The 19,658-nt window shown below is 44.0% G+C and overlaps 1 protein-coding gene across 1 annotated transcript; it reads right to left on the minus strand.

Annotated features, from left to right (window-relative positions):
* Positions 1–10,987: 10,987 nt before the first annotated feature.
* On the minus strand, positions 10,988–17,107 carry LOC134288908 (uncharacterized). Its single transcript, XM_062854840.1, has 3 exons — positions 16,403–17,107; positions 15,567–16,349; positions 10,988–11,140 (listed from the first exon to the last, which is right to left on the minus strand). The coding sequence occupies exons 1-3, from the start codon at positions 17,105–17,107 to the stop codon at positions 10,988–10,990; spliced, it is 1,641 nt and encodes a 546-aa protein (XP_062710824.1).
* Between the last annotated feature and the right edge of the window lie 2,551 nt (positions 17,108–19,658).

The following is a 19,658-nucleotide window of genomic DNA, read 5'->3' on the forward strand; positions in this document are numbered from 1 at the left end:
GGCAGCATTCAAAATAGTGATCGCCCTGAAGTTCTCACATTCCAAATGGTCGCCTTTCTTGTGAATGGGGCAGATTACCCCTTCCTTCCACTCCTCCGGTAGCTGTTCGGTTTCCCAGATCCTGACTATCAGCCGATGCAGACAGGTGGCCAACTTTTCTGGGCCCATCTTGATGAGTTCAGCTGCGATACCATCCTTACCAGCTGCTTTGTTGGTTTTGAGCTGGTGAATGGCATCCTTAACTTCCCTCAGCGTGGGAGTTGGTTCATTTCCGTCCTCCGCTGCACTGACGTCGTCGTTTCCTCCGTTGTCGTGGCCTCCCGTGCCTACATTCTCCACACCGTTCAGGTGCTGATCGAAGTGCTGCTTCCACCTTTCGATCACCTCACGTCCGTCCGACAAGAGGCCTCCGTCTTTATCTCTGCATATTTCGGCTCGCGGCACGAAGCCGTTGCGGGATGCGTTGAGCTTCTGATAGAACTTCCGTGTTTCTTGGGAACGGCACAGCAGTTCCATTTCTTCACACTCCGCTTCTTCCAGGCGGCGCTTTTTCTCCCGAAAGAGGCGGGTCTGCTGTTTCCGCTTCTGTTTGTAACGTTCCACGTTCTGTCGAGTTCCTTGCTGCAGCATTACCGCCCTCGCTGCGTTCTTCTCCTCCAAAACCGTTCTGCACTCTTCGTCGAACCATTCGTTCTGTCGATTCCATTCCACGTACCCGATGGTGCTCTCGGCTGCGTCGTTGATGGCTGCTTTCACTGTACTCCAGCAGTCCTCTAGAGGGGCCTCATCGAGCTCGCCCTCGTCTGGCAACGCGGCTTCGAGATTCTGCGCGTATGCTGAGGCGACATCCGGTTGCTTCAGTCGCTCTAGGTTGTACCGTGGCGGTCGCCGGTACCGTACATTGTTGATGACGGAGAGTTTTGGGCGCAGTTTGACCATCACCAGATAGTGGTCGGAGTCGATGTTGGCGCCACGATAGGTCCTGACGTCGATAATGTCGGAGAAGTGCCGTCCGTCAATCAGAACGTGGTCGATTTTAGATTCCGTCTGCTGTGGTGATCTCCAGGTGTAACGATAAGGGAGGCTGTGCTGGAAGAAGGTGCTACGAATGGCCATATTCTTGCGGCGAAGTTGATGAGGCGTAGGCCATTTTCGTTTGTCAGCTGGTGGGCGCTGAACTTTCCAATCGTCGGTCTGAATTCATCCTCCTGGCCTACCTGAGCGTTTAGGTCTCCTATGATGATCTTGACGTCGTGGTTTGGGCAGCGGTCGTACTCGCGTTCGAGCTGCGCGTAAAATGCGTCTTTGTCATCATCAGTACTTCCGGAGTGAGGGCTGTGCACGTTTATTATGCTGATGTTGAAGAATCGGCCCTTGATCCTCAACCTGCACATTTATCGCCCATCACTATAAAATGTGTTCCCAGCTCACGCGTGTTGCCGCAACTCTAGTAGATGGTATGATTACCTCTAAACGTTCGCACCATGGATCCTGCCCAACACACCTCCTGCAGCGCTACGATTCCGAGCCCGCGGTCCTTCAGTATATCGGCGAGTATGCGGGTGCTTCCGATGAAGTTGAGAGATCTGCAGTTCCACGTACCGTGCTTCCAATCGCAAGTCCCTTTTCGTCGCTGTGGTCGTCGCCGTTGGTATCGGTTCGCATTCTTCTCTTGTTGATTTTTCGGTGCTTGTCTTTTTACGGCTGGCTTGCAGGGCCTGACACCAACCCACTAACCCAGGGAGCTGGGCTTACCTTCCCGGAAGCTACGGGTTCTGCATTGGCATTTCCTCCAACTACAGTACTAAATAGCTAGGCTCGAGCGCCAGTCTTCGCCGGGAGTGGTGTTTTTAATGGGCGCCCAGGAGATAATATTTTACCTGAGCTTCCAACCCCAGAATCATTACAGAGGCTGCATCATCTGTTGTAGCTTGTAACGGTGTACAGCAACGACATCCGGATGGAATTTAGAATTGATAAATGTCAGTCAGTCCATCTTCGCCGGGGCCAAGTAGTGAACGCCAGCTGTTTTCGCGTCGTAGAACAGGAGATACTGAATATGATTGAGGTGATGACCTACAGATTTGGGGTGGTAAAGTGGACCAAGACTGGCCTCGAGGCGTTAGAACGAGCAGTACGAGTGGCATTCTCCAAGCACTGCATGCGCCATCCAAAGTCGTCCAAGTTGAGAGTCACCCTGCCACGCGCAGTAGGAGGAATAGGCGTAACCTAAGAGGCGTAACCGATCTCAGGGCACAATATGTGTCCCAGATTCAGCAGTTGAGGGCATTTTTGTAGAAAGCCGGAACCGTCATGAAATGTACCGCACGATATGTGCAGCTGACCACGGTTACAGCACCTTGCATCTGGTGCAGGAAGATTACCAGCTGACATGCGACATCAAGACCGTCCACTAAATGATCAGGACGTGGATGCAGGAAGAGTTACATGGGATGCACCCCCTTCAACTGGAGCTCGAGCACATCGATAAGGTGGCGTCTAATACGTGGCTTGTGCGGGGTAACATCTTCTCTAAAACAGAAGGATTCATGGTAGCCATACAACATCGGGTAATTACAACGAAGAAGTATCGGCGGTACATATTACACGAAGACGTGGAAAACCACTTTTTTTTTAATGAGAAGTGCCAAAACTCTATAATAACAATAATGATAATATAAAACGAGCTCACCAATTTCCATCCACTCGTTAGTACACTGGAGAGTATATACAACAGCACAAACGCTGTCATCCTGATAACCGAACCTTACAAGAACACCAAGCAGGCGAACACTAAACAATTTTTATCGACATTATTTTATTCATCCTTATTTTCTGGTGAGTTACAAGTGGGATGTTCTATTCAAAAGGGGTTCTCCCAAAAAGTCCTTCCTGAAACCACCCACCAATGTTTCGGAGCAGAAGCGAGAGGCCGCCCAAAATACCTCTGCCGTATACATTTCACAGCTTTTTAATAGCGCTTCCGAAAGTCGTCTTCTTCCCTGCTCGCTTCACGTATAAAGTTCACAGTTAGACATCTGTGGAGGCTGATCGTAGGCCCATCACCATAACTTATCCTAGATGGAGCAAGAGGCAAAAAAATGGGGCGTTCTAAGCGTACAAGGCACAACAACGCCCTCCAAATGGATCCCGCCAAGTTATTTTAACTTTATTGATTCAATCAATCACCGATGGTGCGGCGGCTTTCTTTGGGGTCGAAGGCACGAGACGTTCTTTTTGCATGCCCAGCAAACAGATGGGGCTCATTCTTCGGCGGCCCCGCAATTCCATTCCATACAGGAAACAGCAGTGTTAGCTTGAGGGGGTTGCGCGGAAAGAATAAAACACTTTGTTGTTGACATTCCATATCGATATGCCTGATAGAAGATATATGTATTGGGGTTGGTGGGTTCGCTCATATAGCCTGGAGACAGCGAGACGACTAGACGGAAATGTGATAGCATCAGCAGCAGAATATGAAATTCATATGGAAAATAAGCGTACAATAAACGGGTCGATTCACGGTCGAAATTGAATGGATTGTTGTTTTGAGTTATGGGATTGTTTTCATTTAAAATAATATGTTGACAAAATTGAAAGTAATAAAATTAAAGATTACTTCTTCAGATTTGTGCATTTAAGGTTCTTATTCAATTTTGAACTGGGATTCCTTGATAGTACTTCCAAATTGATTCAACAACCTATCAAGTAATCTCTATAGAGAATCCTTCAAGGATTTGGGGCTGTCCATAAACCACGTGGTCATTTTTTTTGGGACATTTCAACCCCCCCCCGCGTGGTCTTTAGTACATACATTTTTTTTTATTTGTCCATACAAAATGGTCATTGGCCGAAACCCCCCCCCCCCCCCACTCCCCCCAATGACCACGTGGTTTATGGACAGCCCCTTTAGACATGCTATCAGCTCCTATAGACCACCTCACGGCGAAATTCTATCTCTTTCGCTCTTTCAGAGAGTTTGAAAACAACAGGACCAGTACCCATCAAATTTGACAGGTGTTGGTCCTGTTGTTTTCTAATATCCCGTAGGAGAGAAAGAGAGCGATTTCTTGATGACGTCACCGTGCAATGGAGTATAGCACTGGAAATCGAATTTTTGTGGTGAATGGATATAATGCGCCTCAACTCTTGTTCTTCATTCATTCCCGGGCACCCACAATGGTACAGAGGTCTGAATTAAAATATCTACACCCCGAGCCATTGTCCGCGGACTATGCTATAGCATTCATCTTAGTCTCACTAAGGTGCCGTAAAATATCGAAGAGGAGCGTGATGTTTGCGGCTTTCTCGCCTTCGTCGGCTAGGGAGTCCGCCCACGCTCTTATGTCCCGTCTACATGAGCGTTTCACTTCCTTCTCGAGAGCCGAATAGGCGAATAGCGCTGATGGACTACTGTGTTGGCTCTATCGCGGCTTTTGCGTCTCTTCGCTCATCTATCTTCCTCCAGGTAGCATCTGTGATCCACAGCTTCCTCCGGGTGTGTAGCTCACCCACATTATTCTCGCCCGTGGCGATGAAGGCGTTCTTGATGGCGCTCCATTGATCTTCCTCACTTCCACCTTCTGGAATATCCGCAGCACGGTTTTTTAGCTCCTCGACGAAGGACCTTTTCACCGCAGCGTCTTCTAGTCGGCGTGTGCTGAACCGGCGCCCGATTTTATCCCTCTGTCGATGGATCCTAGCAATGCGCAACCGGTTCTCGACGATTAGGAGATGATGGCTTCTTCTACATTTTCGGTTGATGCAGATGTGGTCGATTTGATTTTCCGTGACGCCAGTACGGGCAACCCATGTCACTTTGTGCACTGGTCGATTAGGAAAGAGCGATCCTCCAATCACCATGTCATTGATGCCTCAAAACAGCTCTCCGTTTTCGCTCATTTCTCCGAGACCATGACGTGCTCATAGTCCAAGTTGTCGAAACCAACCTTCGCATTGAAGTCGCCCATGATCATGGGGATCCTCGAGGATCTTGATAGCACCTTTTGGAATCTTGTCCACGACAGCATTCAGTTGACTGCAAAAGTTCTCTTTCTCTTGCAATTAAGCAGCATCGGTTGACGCGTAATATTGGATCATGAGCCTCTGCACGAATCTGGCATACTGCTCACTCCCACAGAAAATTTGAAAACAGTTCGCACACACACTTATTCGACGAGAATTACGAGTTCGGTAATTATTTTTACTGGGGTGGAACTGTTAATCGAAGATTTTGCGACAAATCAGTATTTTTGTTCAAAGATATAACGAACTTCAGTAATGTGTGTTACATTTTACTGAGTTCGGTAATTTGAGTCACTTGTTACCCGGTAATTTTCACATTGTACTAAAGGGTAAAAAGTCAGTGAAAACAACTACCGATTTTCAGTTATCATCCTGCTTTACCGAGTTTTTGCCAATGCAAAACGAAAACAAACAGTCGCTCTCACGGGCAGCTGTCAGACATGCATTCACCATCATTTTACAGGAGCTGCAGCAGTAGAATTGTTATCGAACTCGGTTTCGCCTTCCACAGTAGCAGAAAACTCGATCTTTTTAACACTTCATGAACTTCCAGGTAAGGAATACAAATTCTGAGACGAATTGGTGGAAAAAGTTATTGTGCAGGAGTAGATCAGCGAAAATGCTGCAATGCGAGGCTCCTCCCGTCTGATTCAAAGATGTTTAGCACCAGCACCTTCGCGGATCTAATTTTGTCTAACGCTTTCACAAATTCGTTGCAGATTATGTACTATTTATCCAAGAGCTTTAAAGAAGATTTAAAAAGACGAGTCTTTTGCCGGCATTCATGACTATCTGCAATGTATTTATGCAGAAATGACCAAATAATACAAAATGCAAGGGAGTGCAAGGTATGGGCAAGCATTTTGAAACTGAGGAACTCGGTAATAAGCTGTAAACAAACGAATAACTGAAAGTCAGTAAATTTCCTCGACAAAAATTACTGGCTAGCTCAGTTATTCTTTGATGGATGACAAAATTTCAATTTACAGACACTTCGGTAATGGAATGGTATACCGAAAAGTCAGCAGTTCAAAAACCCAGTAAAATTTTACCGAAGTCGGTAATCTAAACTAGCTGTGCAGTAAAAGTCAAATGTGACTTTTACTGTGCGCGGTGTTTTCAAATTTTCTGTGAGAGTGAGCAGGACAGGGCAAATTCGTACAGAGGCTCAAGGTAAGGTTTCGAACCCGTGTTCTGATTCTGGCTACAAGCATCCTCTCATTAACCCTCTAATGGATACCTGGGGTCCATTGGACCCCAGAGCCACTTTGAAGTGGTCGCAAAAAAGTTTGGATTGACACATCGGTCCCGTTTTCACAGTACCTTCAAACTACACCACGATGAGTTATTTGTGCAAAAATAACAAATATTTCATGGCGTACTATAGATTATTTTTTATGTCAAAGTTGAACCGGGCGATTTTGGTCCCCTGGGGTCCATTGGACCCCACGACACGAATGATTATATCTTGTGATCGTCACTTCCTAGAATAATGCTGTCTTCGACAAAATTGTTCAATAGACCAAGGGCAATCTTGTGACGAGCAAATTGAATTGGAATTAGCTCAGTAGGTGGCGCTATTGTTTATTCAAATTATGGATTGAAAGTTAAATTTAGCTTGAATATCTTGAGATTCGGAATGTATAGAAAGTTTGTGTCTTCGGCAAAAGTGTTCAATACATCAAGGATTATTTGGTAATGAAAATTATTTTAAAGTTTTTCTGCAAAATGGCGCTAATTAGTTCGTATATGCCCAGCATCCTAGAATACCGAGTGGCAAGCGTCCTCAAATAAGTACGCTTCTTTTGAAGTGAATATCTTGAGAATAACACAATATAATTACATTCTGTTCACAATACCAATACTTCCAATTTGGTGGATAATTTACTTCAGAATTGACTCACCCGGATACCTCCAGGAATTCCTCCCAAAATTTTTGAAGGAACTCCTACCAGGATTCTTCCAGAAATTAATACAGGGATTCTTTCAGTAACTCTTCCCGAGGTTCCTCTACGATTTCATCTGGAAAATCCACTTAAAAGCCCTCCGGAAATGACTCCCAAAACTACATCAGGGATTCCACCAAGGATTCAACTAGGAATTCGTAAAAGGATTCTTCCACAAATGCTTTCCGAGATTCCTCCACGAAATCCTCCCAGAATTTCTTCAGGAATTTGTCTCTGAATTGCTCCCGGGTTTTCTCCAGAATTTCCTCCCGGGTTTCCTGCATGAGTTTTTCTAGGAAATCCACTTGAAATTCCTCCTGGGATTTCTTCAGGAATTCCTCCGGGGATTGCTTCAGGAATTCCTCCTGGGATTTCTCCAGGAATCCTTACCGGTATTTCTCAACGAATTTCTCCCGGGATTCCTCCAAGAATTCTTCCTGGCATTCCTCCAGGAATTCCTCTCAGGATTCTTTCAAGAATTTCTCCCGGGATTCTCCAGAAATTTCTCCCGGGATTCCTCTAGGAGTTGCTCTCGAGATTCCCATAGGAATTTCTTCCAGGATTCCTCCAGGAACTCCTCACGGGATTCCTCCAGGAATTTCTCTCCAGGAGTTCCTCCCGGTTACGGGAAGAAAACGTTTAAATTAACATTCCATTTTATTCGATTTTTCATGAAAATATATTTTGTATCACAGAGAACAGACATCCATGCCTATAGAAAACTGTCTCGAAAGCTGTGCAAGGATTCAATTTTTTTAGCTTTGACAACACTAGCGTCACCTATGCGGCAAGTTGCTACAATTAGTGGTGAGTACGCATATCTACATAAGTTTTATATTCACCACCGACAACAGCGTGGGAACATTGGGATAGCAGCGCCACCACGATGTTGCCACTTGTGTTGCCATTTCAAATGAACGTTTAATTCCTTACACAGTTTTGAAACTGAGCTTGGATGTCTGATCTCTATGCTGTGGAAAATTGTGTAGATTATGATCAAAGTATAATTGTATATATCCCATAATTTGTAATATAGACACTATAGATTCCATATGCTTTCCAAGGTGCAGACAACTGTAAGGGGCCGTCCATAGATGAAGTGGTGGTGGGGAGAGTCTCTGATTATGCTACGAGCCATGTATTAGGTATGGGAAAATAGGGGGAGAAGGGGGGTGTCAAAAATCGTAAAAAAATGCTACGCCATTTATGGATGGCCCCTAACCAAGCGATCTATCAATTCGTTTAGCCAAACGAGATTTACGGAACGATAACGACTGTGGGTTGTGTGACGTCATTTTCTATTAGTACACACTAAATTCACTATAATAGAGTGTTTTATTGCGTAATTCAACTATTTCTCCCCAAGTCTGTAGATTCTATAGTGTCTATATTCGGTAGGTGCATGTCCTGCCAAATAACAGCAGTAGACACCATCTCTATAAATAATAAGCATCCCGCACCAGCGTCTCCCAATAGGAGAGTTCGTATCAAATGGCTCATCAACTGAACATTTTTGACCTACCCAACAACTAAGACACCATTTTTCTACGAAATCAGGATCCTGAGATATTGCGATTTTTTTTCGACTTAGACTTTGATGCGATAAATTTCGTCGTACTCATATTTCGCTTTCGATTTCGCTGTCAATCTCAGTCGCAGGGTTTTTGCAACTCGCCCGATAATGTGACAGTTTTCGCCGGCCGTCTCAATGTTTACCATTAAGGTCTTTTGTTCTCGGTCCATCAGCTGGTCATGTTTACACAACAAAACCAGCTGGTTCACCGATGTTTACGTTCATCCTTATTGTTCTCGGCTACCAGCTGTTTATGTTTTCATAACAAAATCAGCTGGTTTCGCCTGAATCGGAGAAAGAAGGCGAAAATGTGTCATAAATGTTAGGTTAGTACCATATTAGGGCGAGTTCAATTTCGTCGCCAAAGTCTGATTATTCGTAAAAAATACATTATTATGAGATAAAAAATTTGCATGCTATCTAGCACTGCCTAGTGGTGAAATATCGAATCAAACGGTCCATAATCTATAAGTTCTTGATCAACCAAACAACTTTGCCGAAGACATCAACTATATAAGTAATCAGGATCCTGAGATATATGAGATTTAAATTTTAATAGTGTTACGTCTGTTTGTCTCTGATTCCTCTTAGGTTTATTCAAATATTACGAAACGCAAAATTTGACAACTTAAGGGCTCCTCCCTTTTCCGTACAACAACTTTTGTATGGAAAATTTTGAATGAAACGTAACACAGCGCTAGAGCACCTCCCACTCCTTTGCGTTACGTAATATTTGAATGACCCCTTTTGACCCGCTGGACATATATGTCTACTCGTCTACAGCAGTGCGATTTACCCTATTGTTTCGGTACGCCTTGTCCTTGTCCGTTTGTTTAGGTACGTTATATCGTGTAGATCGGGGGCATTTTTCAATGCTCACTAGCACCACCTAGCGGAAACTTCCCGAACTAAAGTATTCATCACTAGATAGGCCTTGACTTTCCTAACATCTTTGCTGAAAACATCACCCTTTCATAAAGTAAGGATCACGAGATACGCGAGAATATATGTTGGGGTCCAATGGACCCCAGGGTCCCAAAACGGACCTTTATTTAAGGTATCCTGTTGAGGGTTAATAGGTTCCCATTTCATGAGCGCAGCGTGAGCGTGAGCGCTGAGGAGGAAACCAACTCCACGGTGGCGTGGAGCGTGTTCACCTCATAGGCCAAAGTGTATAAGAGTTTGACCCGACGCCAATTTGTGTTCTCCAAAGTTCGGCCAACGGACTTCGCTCAGTCCTAGGATCTCAAGCTACATACAGCATGCCTCATTGGCTAGTTGTGCCAGTTTACTCTGCTGGGATAGGGTTAATACACTCCAAGTTCCTATTCTTGTCCATTGTTTCGTGCTAAAAGTCGTTGCCGTTGAATCAATTCGTAATGCTTCATTTTCGGTTTCTGTAACGGTTTTTGGGTTTCGGAAATAGTCGGTTGTTGCCAAGGCCCATATAGCCGAGGCGGTAAACGCACGGGTATACAGCATGACCATGCTGAGGGTGACGGGTTCGATTCCCGGTCGGTCCAGGATCTTTTCGTAAAGGAAATTTCCTTGACTTCCTTGGGCATAGAGTATCTTCGTGCCTGCCACACGATATACGCATGCAAAATGGTCATTGGCAGAGGAAGTTCTCAGTTAATAACTGTGGAAGTGCTCATAGAACACTAAGCTGAGAAGCAGGCTTTGTCCCATTGAGGACGTTACGCCAAGAGGAGAGAGAAATAGTCGGTTGTTGGCCTAAGGTCCCCTATCCACCGTGGTGGGGCTGCCACCTTAGGTATAGCTTCCGGTGGAATAGCATTTCATATTCAGCCGCTGGATGCCAGAGCAGACGCTGTTTGAGCCGCACCTCCTTGGTGAACAGAGGCTCGAGACGAACCTCCTCAATCAAGCTGAAGTCAGAAAGACAACAGTGCCATGGCTGCACTACCAGCTAAACACACAACTCTTAGCCGGCGGCCTTTGTCATCGCTTGACCCGTAGAAGCATGAGGTAGGAACTTGTGAGGATCAGAGCTATGTTGGACGCTCTCCTTTTCGACTCACCTCACCTTTTTGCAGCCCCGCAAGGCTATATAGTCCCTTTCAGGCGATCATATTTTCCAATTAATTACTCCTTTCCACCATCTCACAAACATGCAGTCCTAACCGCATTACCAACTCTTGATGGATCACATGAATATTAATTCATTCTAGTTAGTTTACCCCCTCGCTAATATGCCCTGAACTTCGCATAAAAATGCATTCATTCTAGGTGCACTCCATCTATCCGATATCATGAGCTACGGTCGCTCTCGTCCTTCCGTCGTGCAGTAGTATGTAACCATTTTCTGTACTGCACGGAGGCATGACCTTTTTTTGTGGATCCTACCAGAAATGAAGCAACAGCCGCGCTACCATAAAAAATTCAAACGTCTCCTCCGTTCTAGTTTTTTTGGTTAGAATAATTAAGTCTTTCCCTTCCAGCTAGCAGCAGCATAGCACGCTGCACTACCCTGCTCGTCAAGCGAGGCGACCAGCCAAGCGCACTTCTGCACTTGCTGCAACAACATCCACACGTTAAGGATGCGGTGCGGGTAGGTTGTGCTCAGGAAGAACAACTGTTTAGTCCCGCATTGTAGTGAAAATGTTTATGTTGAAAAGAACGAATACAGGAACAGCACAGTAGCAGTAGTTGACCGTAAAGCGAGGTGTCTTTGGAAGCTCGAAAGCAGTCATCGAAAGTTTACCATTGAACAGTGATCGCAAATTGCCTTACGATATGCATATACAATCAATGCTTTGGATACTACACGCTAAAACCGCTCAGCACTGAACTGCATAATTTCCTGACTATGTATACTGTACACCAAAAATGTGTAAGTTTACACATTCAATAAAAGCAGCTCCTTCATCCGCAAAATCGTGAAATTCGCTAAATTTTTTGTACGGCAATCTTGCTAGGTTTACTAGTGACCTTGTTAAACAAAAAAAAAAAAATCGACATTTCGCATCTAGAAGATTGTACGAGCTGTTTTTGTGAATGTGTAGCTGTTACACATTTTTGGTGTGATCTGGAAATTATGCACTTATGAGTAGGTCTTACACAGTTGAGGTGCTAAGCGGTTTTAGCGTGTATGTAAAAGATCTGGTCACTGCATACCAGAGTTGTTTCTTTGATTCAATGCTCAACAATAATTTGAAAAGCGCATAATTTTGCTTGGCTGTATCTGAAGTCAATAACCAGATATAGATGCTTCGCCAGCGTTTCGGACATTTTCGTACCATTCACCATAAGCCTAATTATACTATCTCAAAAAAAAAAAACTTGTTCTGGCAATGCATCTTATTTCTGTGCCAGTTGGTAATTCTTCATCCTTCCACATCCTGAACAACTTTATTTTTTCAAAACTAATAGCAAAGCAGTCAGTGTAGTTCAGAGAGAAAACAAACCAAAAATGTTACCCCGTTTCACGGTACTTTTCTCGGACCCTCAAAAACATCCACCAGCCAGCCAGCTCTCGGACAACCGGCGTGCCCTCCCTCAGCAGAATTCAATGGGAAGTGAAATTTCCACATCAAATTCATTATTCCGGTGCATGGTTTTCCACTTTCCCTTCCGGGACAGGCCAGGCCGGACGGAAAAGCGAAAAATAAAAACATCCACTAGAAAGGGACATTCCCGAGTGGCGAGTGGAAAACAACAACACGAAAATGCACAGCCCCACAAAAAATATCATAAACTCCGGTCCGAACTGCGCTGATGAGATACAGTAACGGCAGACAGCGAAATGTGTGGAATAGTAATAGTAATGAAAAAATATGGGTCTTACACATATACCTCAGTGTAGATGCCACGTGGCAGACTCCACTAGAAACACGTGATTCGCCAAAACATGCTTTTGCTCCAAAATGGTTCAACAGGACCATCCGTTCAGATCTCTGAGCACCAACCACATCCGGCCAGCCGGCACACATCAGTGCACGAGGGGTCGAGGGGTCCTATCCCACCGAGCCATGCAAGTTCGGACTAACTGTACGGAAAACGTCCATTATCCGTGGTTGGTTTGAAGCCGCAGAGCTAACCATCAGCAGCGGCCACCAAACGACCCAGCAACGTCGCGTTTGGATTTTATCTAGTCCGAAGCGCGACGTGCTAGAATCGGTATTTCTTATCAAAACATTCAGTACACGTTATTGAATGACGAAGGCATAGCGGCTGTTCATAAACTACGTATACAACATTTCACCCCCGGTCCCCATTCGTAGACTTTTGTCCATACAAAAATTTTGAAATTTGTATGGAGCGTCGACTTTGGCCAGAGCCCCCTCCCCCAAGAAGTCTACGTGGTTTATGAATAGCCCATAACGACCCTTTTTGGGATTGACAGTTTGATCCCTGGAGCGATTCCTGGATGCTTCTACAGGAACATTGAAGGAACTCCAGGAGTAATGCCAAGAAGAATTTTAGAGGAAATTCCCAGAGGAATTCCTGGGGGAGTTTCTGGAGCAATCCCTGTGGTTAATCCTGTAGAGATTGCTGAAAGAATCCCTGGAACAATCCTTGATGAATCGTTGGAGGGATTCCTGTATGAATCTCTAGAGTAATCCTGGAGGAATCCCTGGAGGAAACCTTTTAGGGATTCTTGAATGAAATTTCTGGAGCATTACCAGGATGAATTTCTGGAGTAATCCATGCAGGAACCCCCCTTCTTTCTTCCAGACTCTTTTTCATGCAAAATTTGGCCAGAAATTGTTGCCCTACCGCCTAAACACTGGTCTATTTTCAAAATACAATGAATCCAATCATAGGATTAAGAGGTACAGTGCGCATACGCTACCTAATGAAAGCCATGATTACCTTTTTTCATATTTGGTAAATTTGATGGTGTAGTTGTGGTGAATAGTGGTAGATTGGATGTTTTATTAGTCGGTCGAATTTCCGAATCCCGATAACACTAGTTTACAAAATAAAACGAAAGTCGTGAAATTCTGACAACGGCCAACATTTTTGAAGCACAATTTAGCACTGATTTCGAAACCGTGCTACAAAAAATTTTAGGTAAACCAGTTTTTGAGTTTTAGCTCAATATCGAGTTTTGCAATTTTCAAAAATATGGAATTTAATAAAATTCAAAAATCTTGCGTTTTGTTAAACCAATTTCAATTCTTTTTCCATAAATTAAAAGCTGAATACAATACCATTTGATCCTCTGAATGCAGGTTTTGCATCAGATAGATGAAATTCACGATGAAAGGACGATATCCTTAAATTTTAGCCAAATTTCCAAAAATATATGAAGAAATCTGTTTTTTTCAATAAGGAAAAAATCATCTAAAAATTCTTTCTCAACGTTTATTACATATGTAGGCGAGTTACAGTAAAAAAAATCAGCTAAATCGGAGCATCGATTACGGAGAATGAGATGTGTGAAATGAGCGACTTTGCTTAAAAATAGAACAAATATCGATTTCAAATCATCAACCTTGAATGGAAAGTCGAAAAAATTTCCGCTCCAATGTAATTTTTTTCCTTTGCGTTTTCGAACTCAGGGCATGATTGTACACCAAAAATAATCATCAGCTTACCGAGTTCAAAAATGCTGTAAACTAGTGATATTTTTCAGTCCGGGAAACACGAGGGGAAACAAGACCCTCTTACTCCGACATCCAAGCAGGCGCAGAGGACTCAATACGCTCCTCTTTCTCGCGACCTCAAATCTGACCTCAACTCATAATAAAAAGATCACCAACACTTTGAAGATGCTGGTTCATTAGACCGAGGGTCATTAGTCCGAATGGTCATTAAGCCGATGGTCATTTGGCCGAATGGTCATATGGACGAATTGCAATTCAGAAGCTATGGAAGTTGGAAACAAAGTGGTTTAGAAACCAGTTAGATATTCCACCCAAGCAACACACATGTTATATTAAAGTTACGACAGCTTAAGTTGTGGTTGTATAGAAGTTAATTTTACGTAATTGTGTTGGAATAACGTCAAATTAACTTCTATACAACCAAAACTTGCGCTGTCGTAACTAATATATAACATGTGTGTTGCTTGGGCAATAATAAACTAGCAACTACATCTACCCCAACAAACAATGATAGCTGAATAACAGCTTTTTCAGCCAACATTTTAAAAATTAAACCGAAGAGCGGTTTGTTCATCTATTGTTCAGCAATTATGTTTGATGGGACTGCTGATCACGTTTTGCCGCGATTTAGATAGGGAAAACTCGCCGTGTGCTCTGACATTTGGGAAATGTTTCTCCGAATACTCATCCGTGATGAAGACAGATTGATTGATTGATTTAGCTATATTATAGAGACTTTCAGCCCTTGCCTGGTTCGTCTCTTTTCTCATGTGGGCCAGAAGAGCTCACCGAAAGAAAAATCTTCTTCTTCTTCTTCTTAGCGTACCGTCCTCACTGAGACAAAGCCTGCTTCTCAGCAGTGTTCTATGAGCACTTCCACAGTTATTAACTGAGAGCTTCCTCTGCCAATGACCATTTTGCGTGTGTATATCGTGTGGCAGGCACGAAGATACTCTATGCCCAAAGAAGTCAAGGAAATTTCCTTTACGAAAAGATCCTGGACCGACCGGGAATCAAACCCGTCACCCTCAGCATGGTCATGCTGAATACCCGTGCGTTTACCGCCTCGGCTATATGGGCCGAAAGAAAAATACAAAGTTTCAAACATTTATTTTTTTACAGATTTTTGGATTTGCTGCCAATGTTGTCCCGGGAGGATTTCGGCGGTGGTGTTGGTTATGTGGGTGCGGGAGCACCCTCTCCTCTTTATTCGACCGTAGGGGTCGCGATGACGTAGTGGTTGGGTGGGTTGTGCGGGCGCCCGAGGCGGGGCACCCTTTCTTTCTTGATCGACCGGCTTGGTCGCAATGGCGTGCTGGTTGGTTGGGCCGCTTGGGGTGGGTCTTACCGCTCGGGTCCCGGAAGGTCCGGGGGACCGAGGTGGCCACGGCCGTGCGCTTGTTATATCTGTTCGTAAAGACCAGCTTTTTTTTTTAGAAAATTGATTACCTGGCGCTTGCGGACTTTGTCGTTAGCGAGTGAGCTGGGAATATCGGTGATCTGGTGGATTTGCCGGATGTGTTCAAGTGCCGGACAAACGCACAGGAAGTGCTCGACCGAGTATTGTGCGGAACAGATCTCACACTGCCGGCGGAAGCCGGAGTTGTTGGCGACTATGTTGTGGGATGCTCGCGTATGCCCCGTCCTTAAACGGGACAGGACCGTTTGGTCCCGCCGGTTAGGCAAGTCTTCCCCGGGTCTCGCTGTAGGGTTGGCCTTTCTGAAAAAAACAGGGTTCGGTCCCGCCTCCACTCGTTGGACCCGGATTGCCAAATGGTGTCCTTGGTCCATTTTTTCAGCGTCGTCTGCAGGAATTTTCGGGGTGAGAAAGGGGCTGTTTCGGCCGATGTCGGCCAGAATGTCGGCGCGCTCGTTTCCTTGGATACCGCAATGCCCAAGAACCCACATTAGCACCGTCCGGTGCTCGGCGGAGTCGAGGGCCGCCTGAATGCCCTGAATGAAGGGATGTTTTGACTTCGGGTTCTCAATGGCGAAGATGGCGCTGTTGGAGTCAGTGATGATAAGTGCGGCACGGTCTCTCGGGGCTATTGTAGCTTGGAAAATCCCCGCTGCTTCAGCCGAGAAGACCGAGCATCCCGGCGGAATGCGGTAGTGTTGTTCGGGCTCAGTCCCGTGGACTCCTACGCCCACTCGATCGCCCAATTTGGACCCGTCGGTGTAACGGATCGCCCAATCGTGATACCGGCTTCGAAGTCTCTCCAGGAAGTAGGCCTGAATTTGCGGGGGTTGAGCCTGCCGGGTCTACTTCGAGTGCCCCGGCCGACCAGCTTCTTGGCCCGAGCCGGTGGAGACCTGCCACCGGGGGAAGCGTGGCGTTGGCTTGCTCTGCAAGGAAGCAGCCTTGTCCGTTGTCCCGGGTATTTTCGATTACAGGTCGTTAGAGCAACCTTGTGCCGAAAGGGGAGGACGCCGGCCTCGGCGCATGCTGCGTTTGCGGGGGTCGAGGGAAGTAGGCCGGAAATAGTTCTGATGGCCCGGTTGTGCATGGGCGGTAGGGCCTTGATCAGTTGGTCTTGGGCTCGGCAGGTGAAATCTATTCCGTATGTTAGCCGGCTGCCAATTACGGCGTTGGCAACTCGTAGGTGAGTGCTTCGGTCGCACCGGGTTGTCCTGCCCGAGATGTTGCGGAGGAGCTTTAGCCGGTTTTCACAGCTCTTTTTGACAAGATCGAAGTGGGCCTGTAGGGTTAGGTGCCGATCCAGGGTCTTTCTTGTGGGAATTACCTCCTGGTTGATGGTAATGGGCTTCCGGGGTGGTTGGTGGTTACTGGCACATATGTGCAGTCTTGTCGACTTGGCAGCGGAAATATCGAAACCGGCTTTGGCAGCCCATTTGCCGACAGCGGTTTTAGCCGCTTGAGCCTTTTTCCTGATGGCCTTCGGGTGCACACCGATCACAATAAGGGTGATATCATCGGCGTACACCTTCAGGTATATGCCCCTTGGCATTGCCTCGAAGACACCGCTCATGGTGACCGCGATCACTGATCCTAGGGGAACGTCTGTTTTTTCGTCTCGGATGCTGCTGCGGTTGTTCCCCTCGCAGTGAGGAAATCCTTTAGGAACTGGAGCAGGTTCCCGGTCACTCCCCAATGCACAGTGGGAAAAATAGACCCAAAAAAAACGGATCTTTTAATGCCGCTGGTTTCGGTACGTGAAGTTGACCATTTCTGACGTAAAAAAGTACGAGAAATCGATTGGTGCTAAATTCATTCACCGCACGGCACGGAAAGTGGTCCATTTTGCCCCATTTTGCCCTTTTTTCATACAAAAAGAGAATCAAAATGTACCTTTAAACAACTAACACGACTGTAGATCATTGAAAATAGCTGCAGGTGTAATTAGAGGTTAATAGAAATCATAAACATATATGAAAGATCCTTTTAAATGCTTATATTGCCCCATATGCCCCAACAACTGCTGGAAATTGAGAATTTTACATGATTATGAATGGATTTTTAATGTTACTGATTTGATTTTCTTTTTTTTGCATAAACAAGAAGCGCTAGATCTGTTATCACCAGAATCATTTTCAGTAGTTGTCCAATTTGCCCCATTTTGCCCTATTATCATAGAAAAATGAGATTTAAAATGCATTTATTAGAAACAGATACTATAATGGAACGTTGAAATTATTTTTAGTTGCAATATGAAGCTAACAGCTATCATGCGCATAAATCAAAGATATTTTCCCTATTTTGCCCTACATGCCCTCAAAACTGCTGGATGATAACATTTTTTCTATTATTTTGTAATGTCACTGGTTACAATCTATGAAATCCAAGATCATTTTTTATATATACAAATACGGTTTATCGATAAGGTTTAGAATCATTCACGGGAGGGTACAAATAGCTGTCCATTTTACCCCAATTTGCCCTGATTTGTTGTCGCCTCATGTATGAATTGATTTCCCCCATTTGCTTATGTCCAAACTGATAGACTTTTGTTCACTTTACTATTACTTTAGAGCTTTTAGTAGAACTTGTTACTTCAGACTCTAGTTTAATTTAAAAACACTTCACTAATACTTCACTTTTGCAAAAGAAAATAAAAAATGAATAACTCTTTTAAAGAAAAACTAGAAAGGACGAGCAAATTCCTTTTAATTCTACTACTGTGCTTATCTTCGGACAGATAGGCCTATTTCGTCTGTGACTTACAGACTTCTTCAGTCGAGCACTTGACACTGAAGAAGTCTGTAAGTCACAGACGAAATAGGCCTATCTGTCCGAAGATAAGCACAGTAGTAGAATTAAAAGGAATTTGCTCGTCCTTTCTAGTTTTTCTTTAAAAGAGTTATTCATTTTTTATTTTCTTTTGCAAAAGTGAAGTATTAGTGAAGTGTTTTTAAATTAAACTAGAGTCTGAAGACTTTTGTTACTGAAACCAATGTAATCGAAAGGACAGTTAAAACATGACTTTGACAGGGTATTATAAGTACTAACCCTAATTTTAATTTGTGGCCCATATGCATAATTGCCTAAATATGCACCCGACTGATTAAATGGCATCTTAAATATATATAATTGGCTTTGAGACGCCCCATTTAATCAGTTTAGCGCATATGTAGTTGACATATTTTATAAAATGCTTATTATGCCCTTAGTTCCCCATCAAAAGCTGAAATTATAGAAAAAATCATATATATGTCTTTTTGATAAGATTGGTTTCAGTACCAATGCTAATAAGGGAAATTAATTTATTCATTACTTGACAAAAAATCAGGGCAATTTGATTTATTCACTACATGACAAAATCAGGACAAATTGGGGTGAAATGGACAGCTATATATATACCATTCCGAGAATGATTGTAGTATTAGTCGATAAACCGCATTTGTATATATCAAAAATGATCTAGGGCTTCATGTTTTGCATCCAGCGACATTACATAATCCTACAAAATATGTTATTATTCAGCAGTTTTAGGGGCATGTAGAGTAAAATAGGGAAAATATCTTTCATTTATACGCATGATAACTGTTAGCTTCCAATTGCACCTAAAACTAATTTCAACGTTCCATAACAGTATTTGTTTTTCATAAAAACATTATAAATCTCATTTTTTCATGAAAATGGGGCAAAATGGGGCAAATTGGACAACTCCCGAAGATAATTCTGGTGATAAACGATCTACCGCTTTTTGTTTATGCCAAATAAATCAAATTTAAGTCAGTAACATTAAAAATCCATTCATAATTAGGAAAAATTGTGAATATGTGACAGTTGTTGGGGCATATAGGGCAAAACAAGCATTTAAAAGGATCTATCATGTATTCTTATGATTCCTATAAACTTCTAATTACACCTGCAGCTATTTTCAATGATCTACAGTCGTGTTAGTTGTTTGAAAGTACATTTTGTTTCTCTTTTTGTATGAAAAAAGGGCAGAATGGGGCAAAATGGACCACTTCCCGTGCCGTGCGGTGAACGAAATCAGCACCAATCGATTTCTCGTATTTTTTTACGTCAGAAATGGTCAACTTCACGTACCGAAACTAGCGGCGTTAAAAGATCCA

The sequence above is a fragment of the Aedes albopictus genome, chromosome 1 (genome assembly GCF_035046485.1).
Source record: "Aedes albopictus strain Foshan chromosome 1, AalbF5, whole genome shotgun sequence".
NCBI lineage: Eukaryota > Metazoa > Arthropoda > Insecta > Diptera > Culicidae > Aedes > Aedes albopictus.

What these genes read in the sequence shown, in the direction of transcription:
- LOC134288908 (XM_062854840.1), bottom strand. Translation starts at nt 17,107, where the DNA reads ATGAGCGGTGTCTTCGAGGCAATGCCAAGGGGCATATACCTGAAGGTG. An exon ending in CGGCTCGGGCCAAGAAGCTG is followed by an intron (nt 16,350 to 16,402) that starts GTCGGCCGGGGC and finishes CCGCAAATTCAG; the next exon opens with GCCTACTTCCTGGAGAGACT. An exon ending in ACAAAGTCCGCAAGCGCCAG is followed by an intron (nt 11,141 to 15,566) that starts GTAATCAATTTT and finishes GGGACTAAACAG; the next exon opens with TTGTTCTTCCTGAGCACAAC.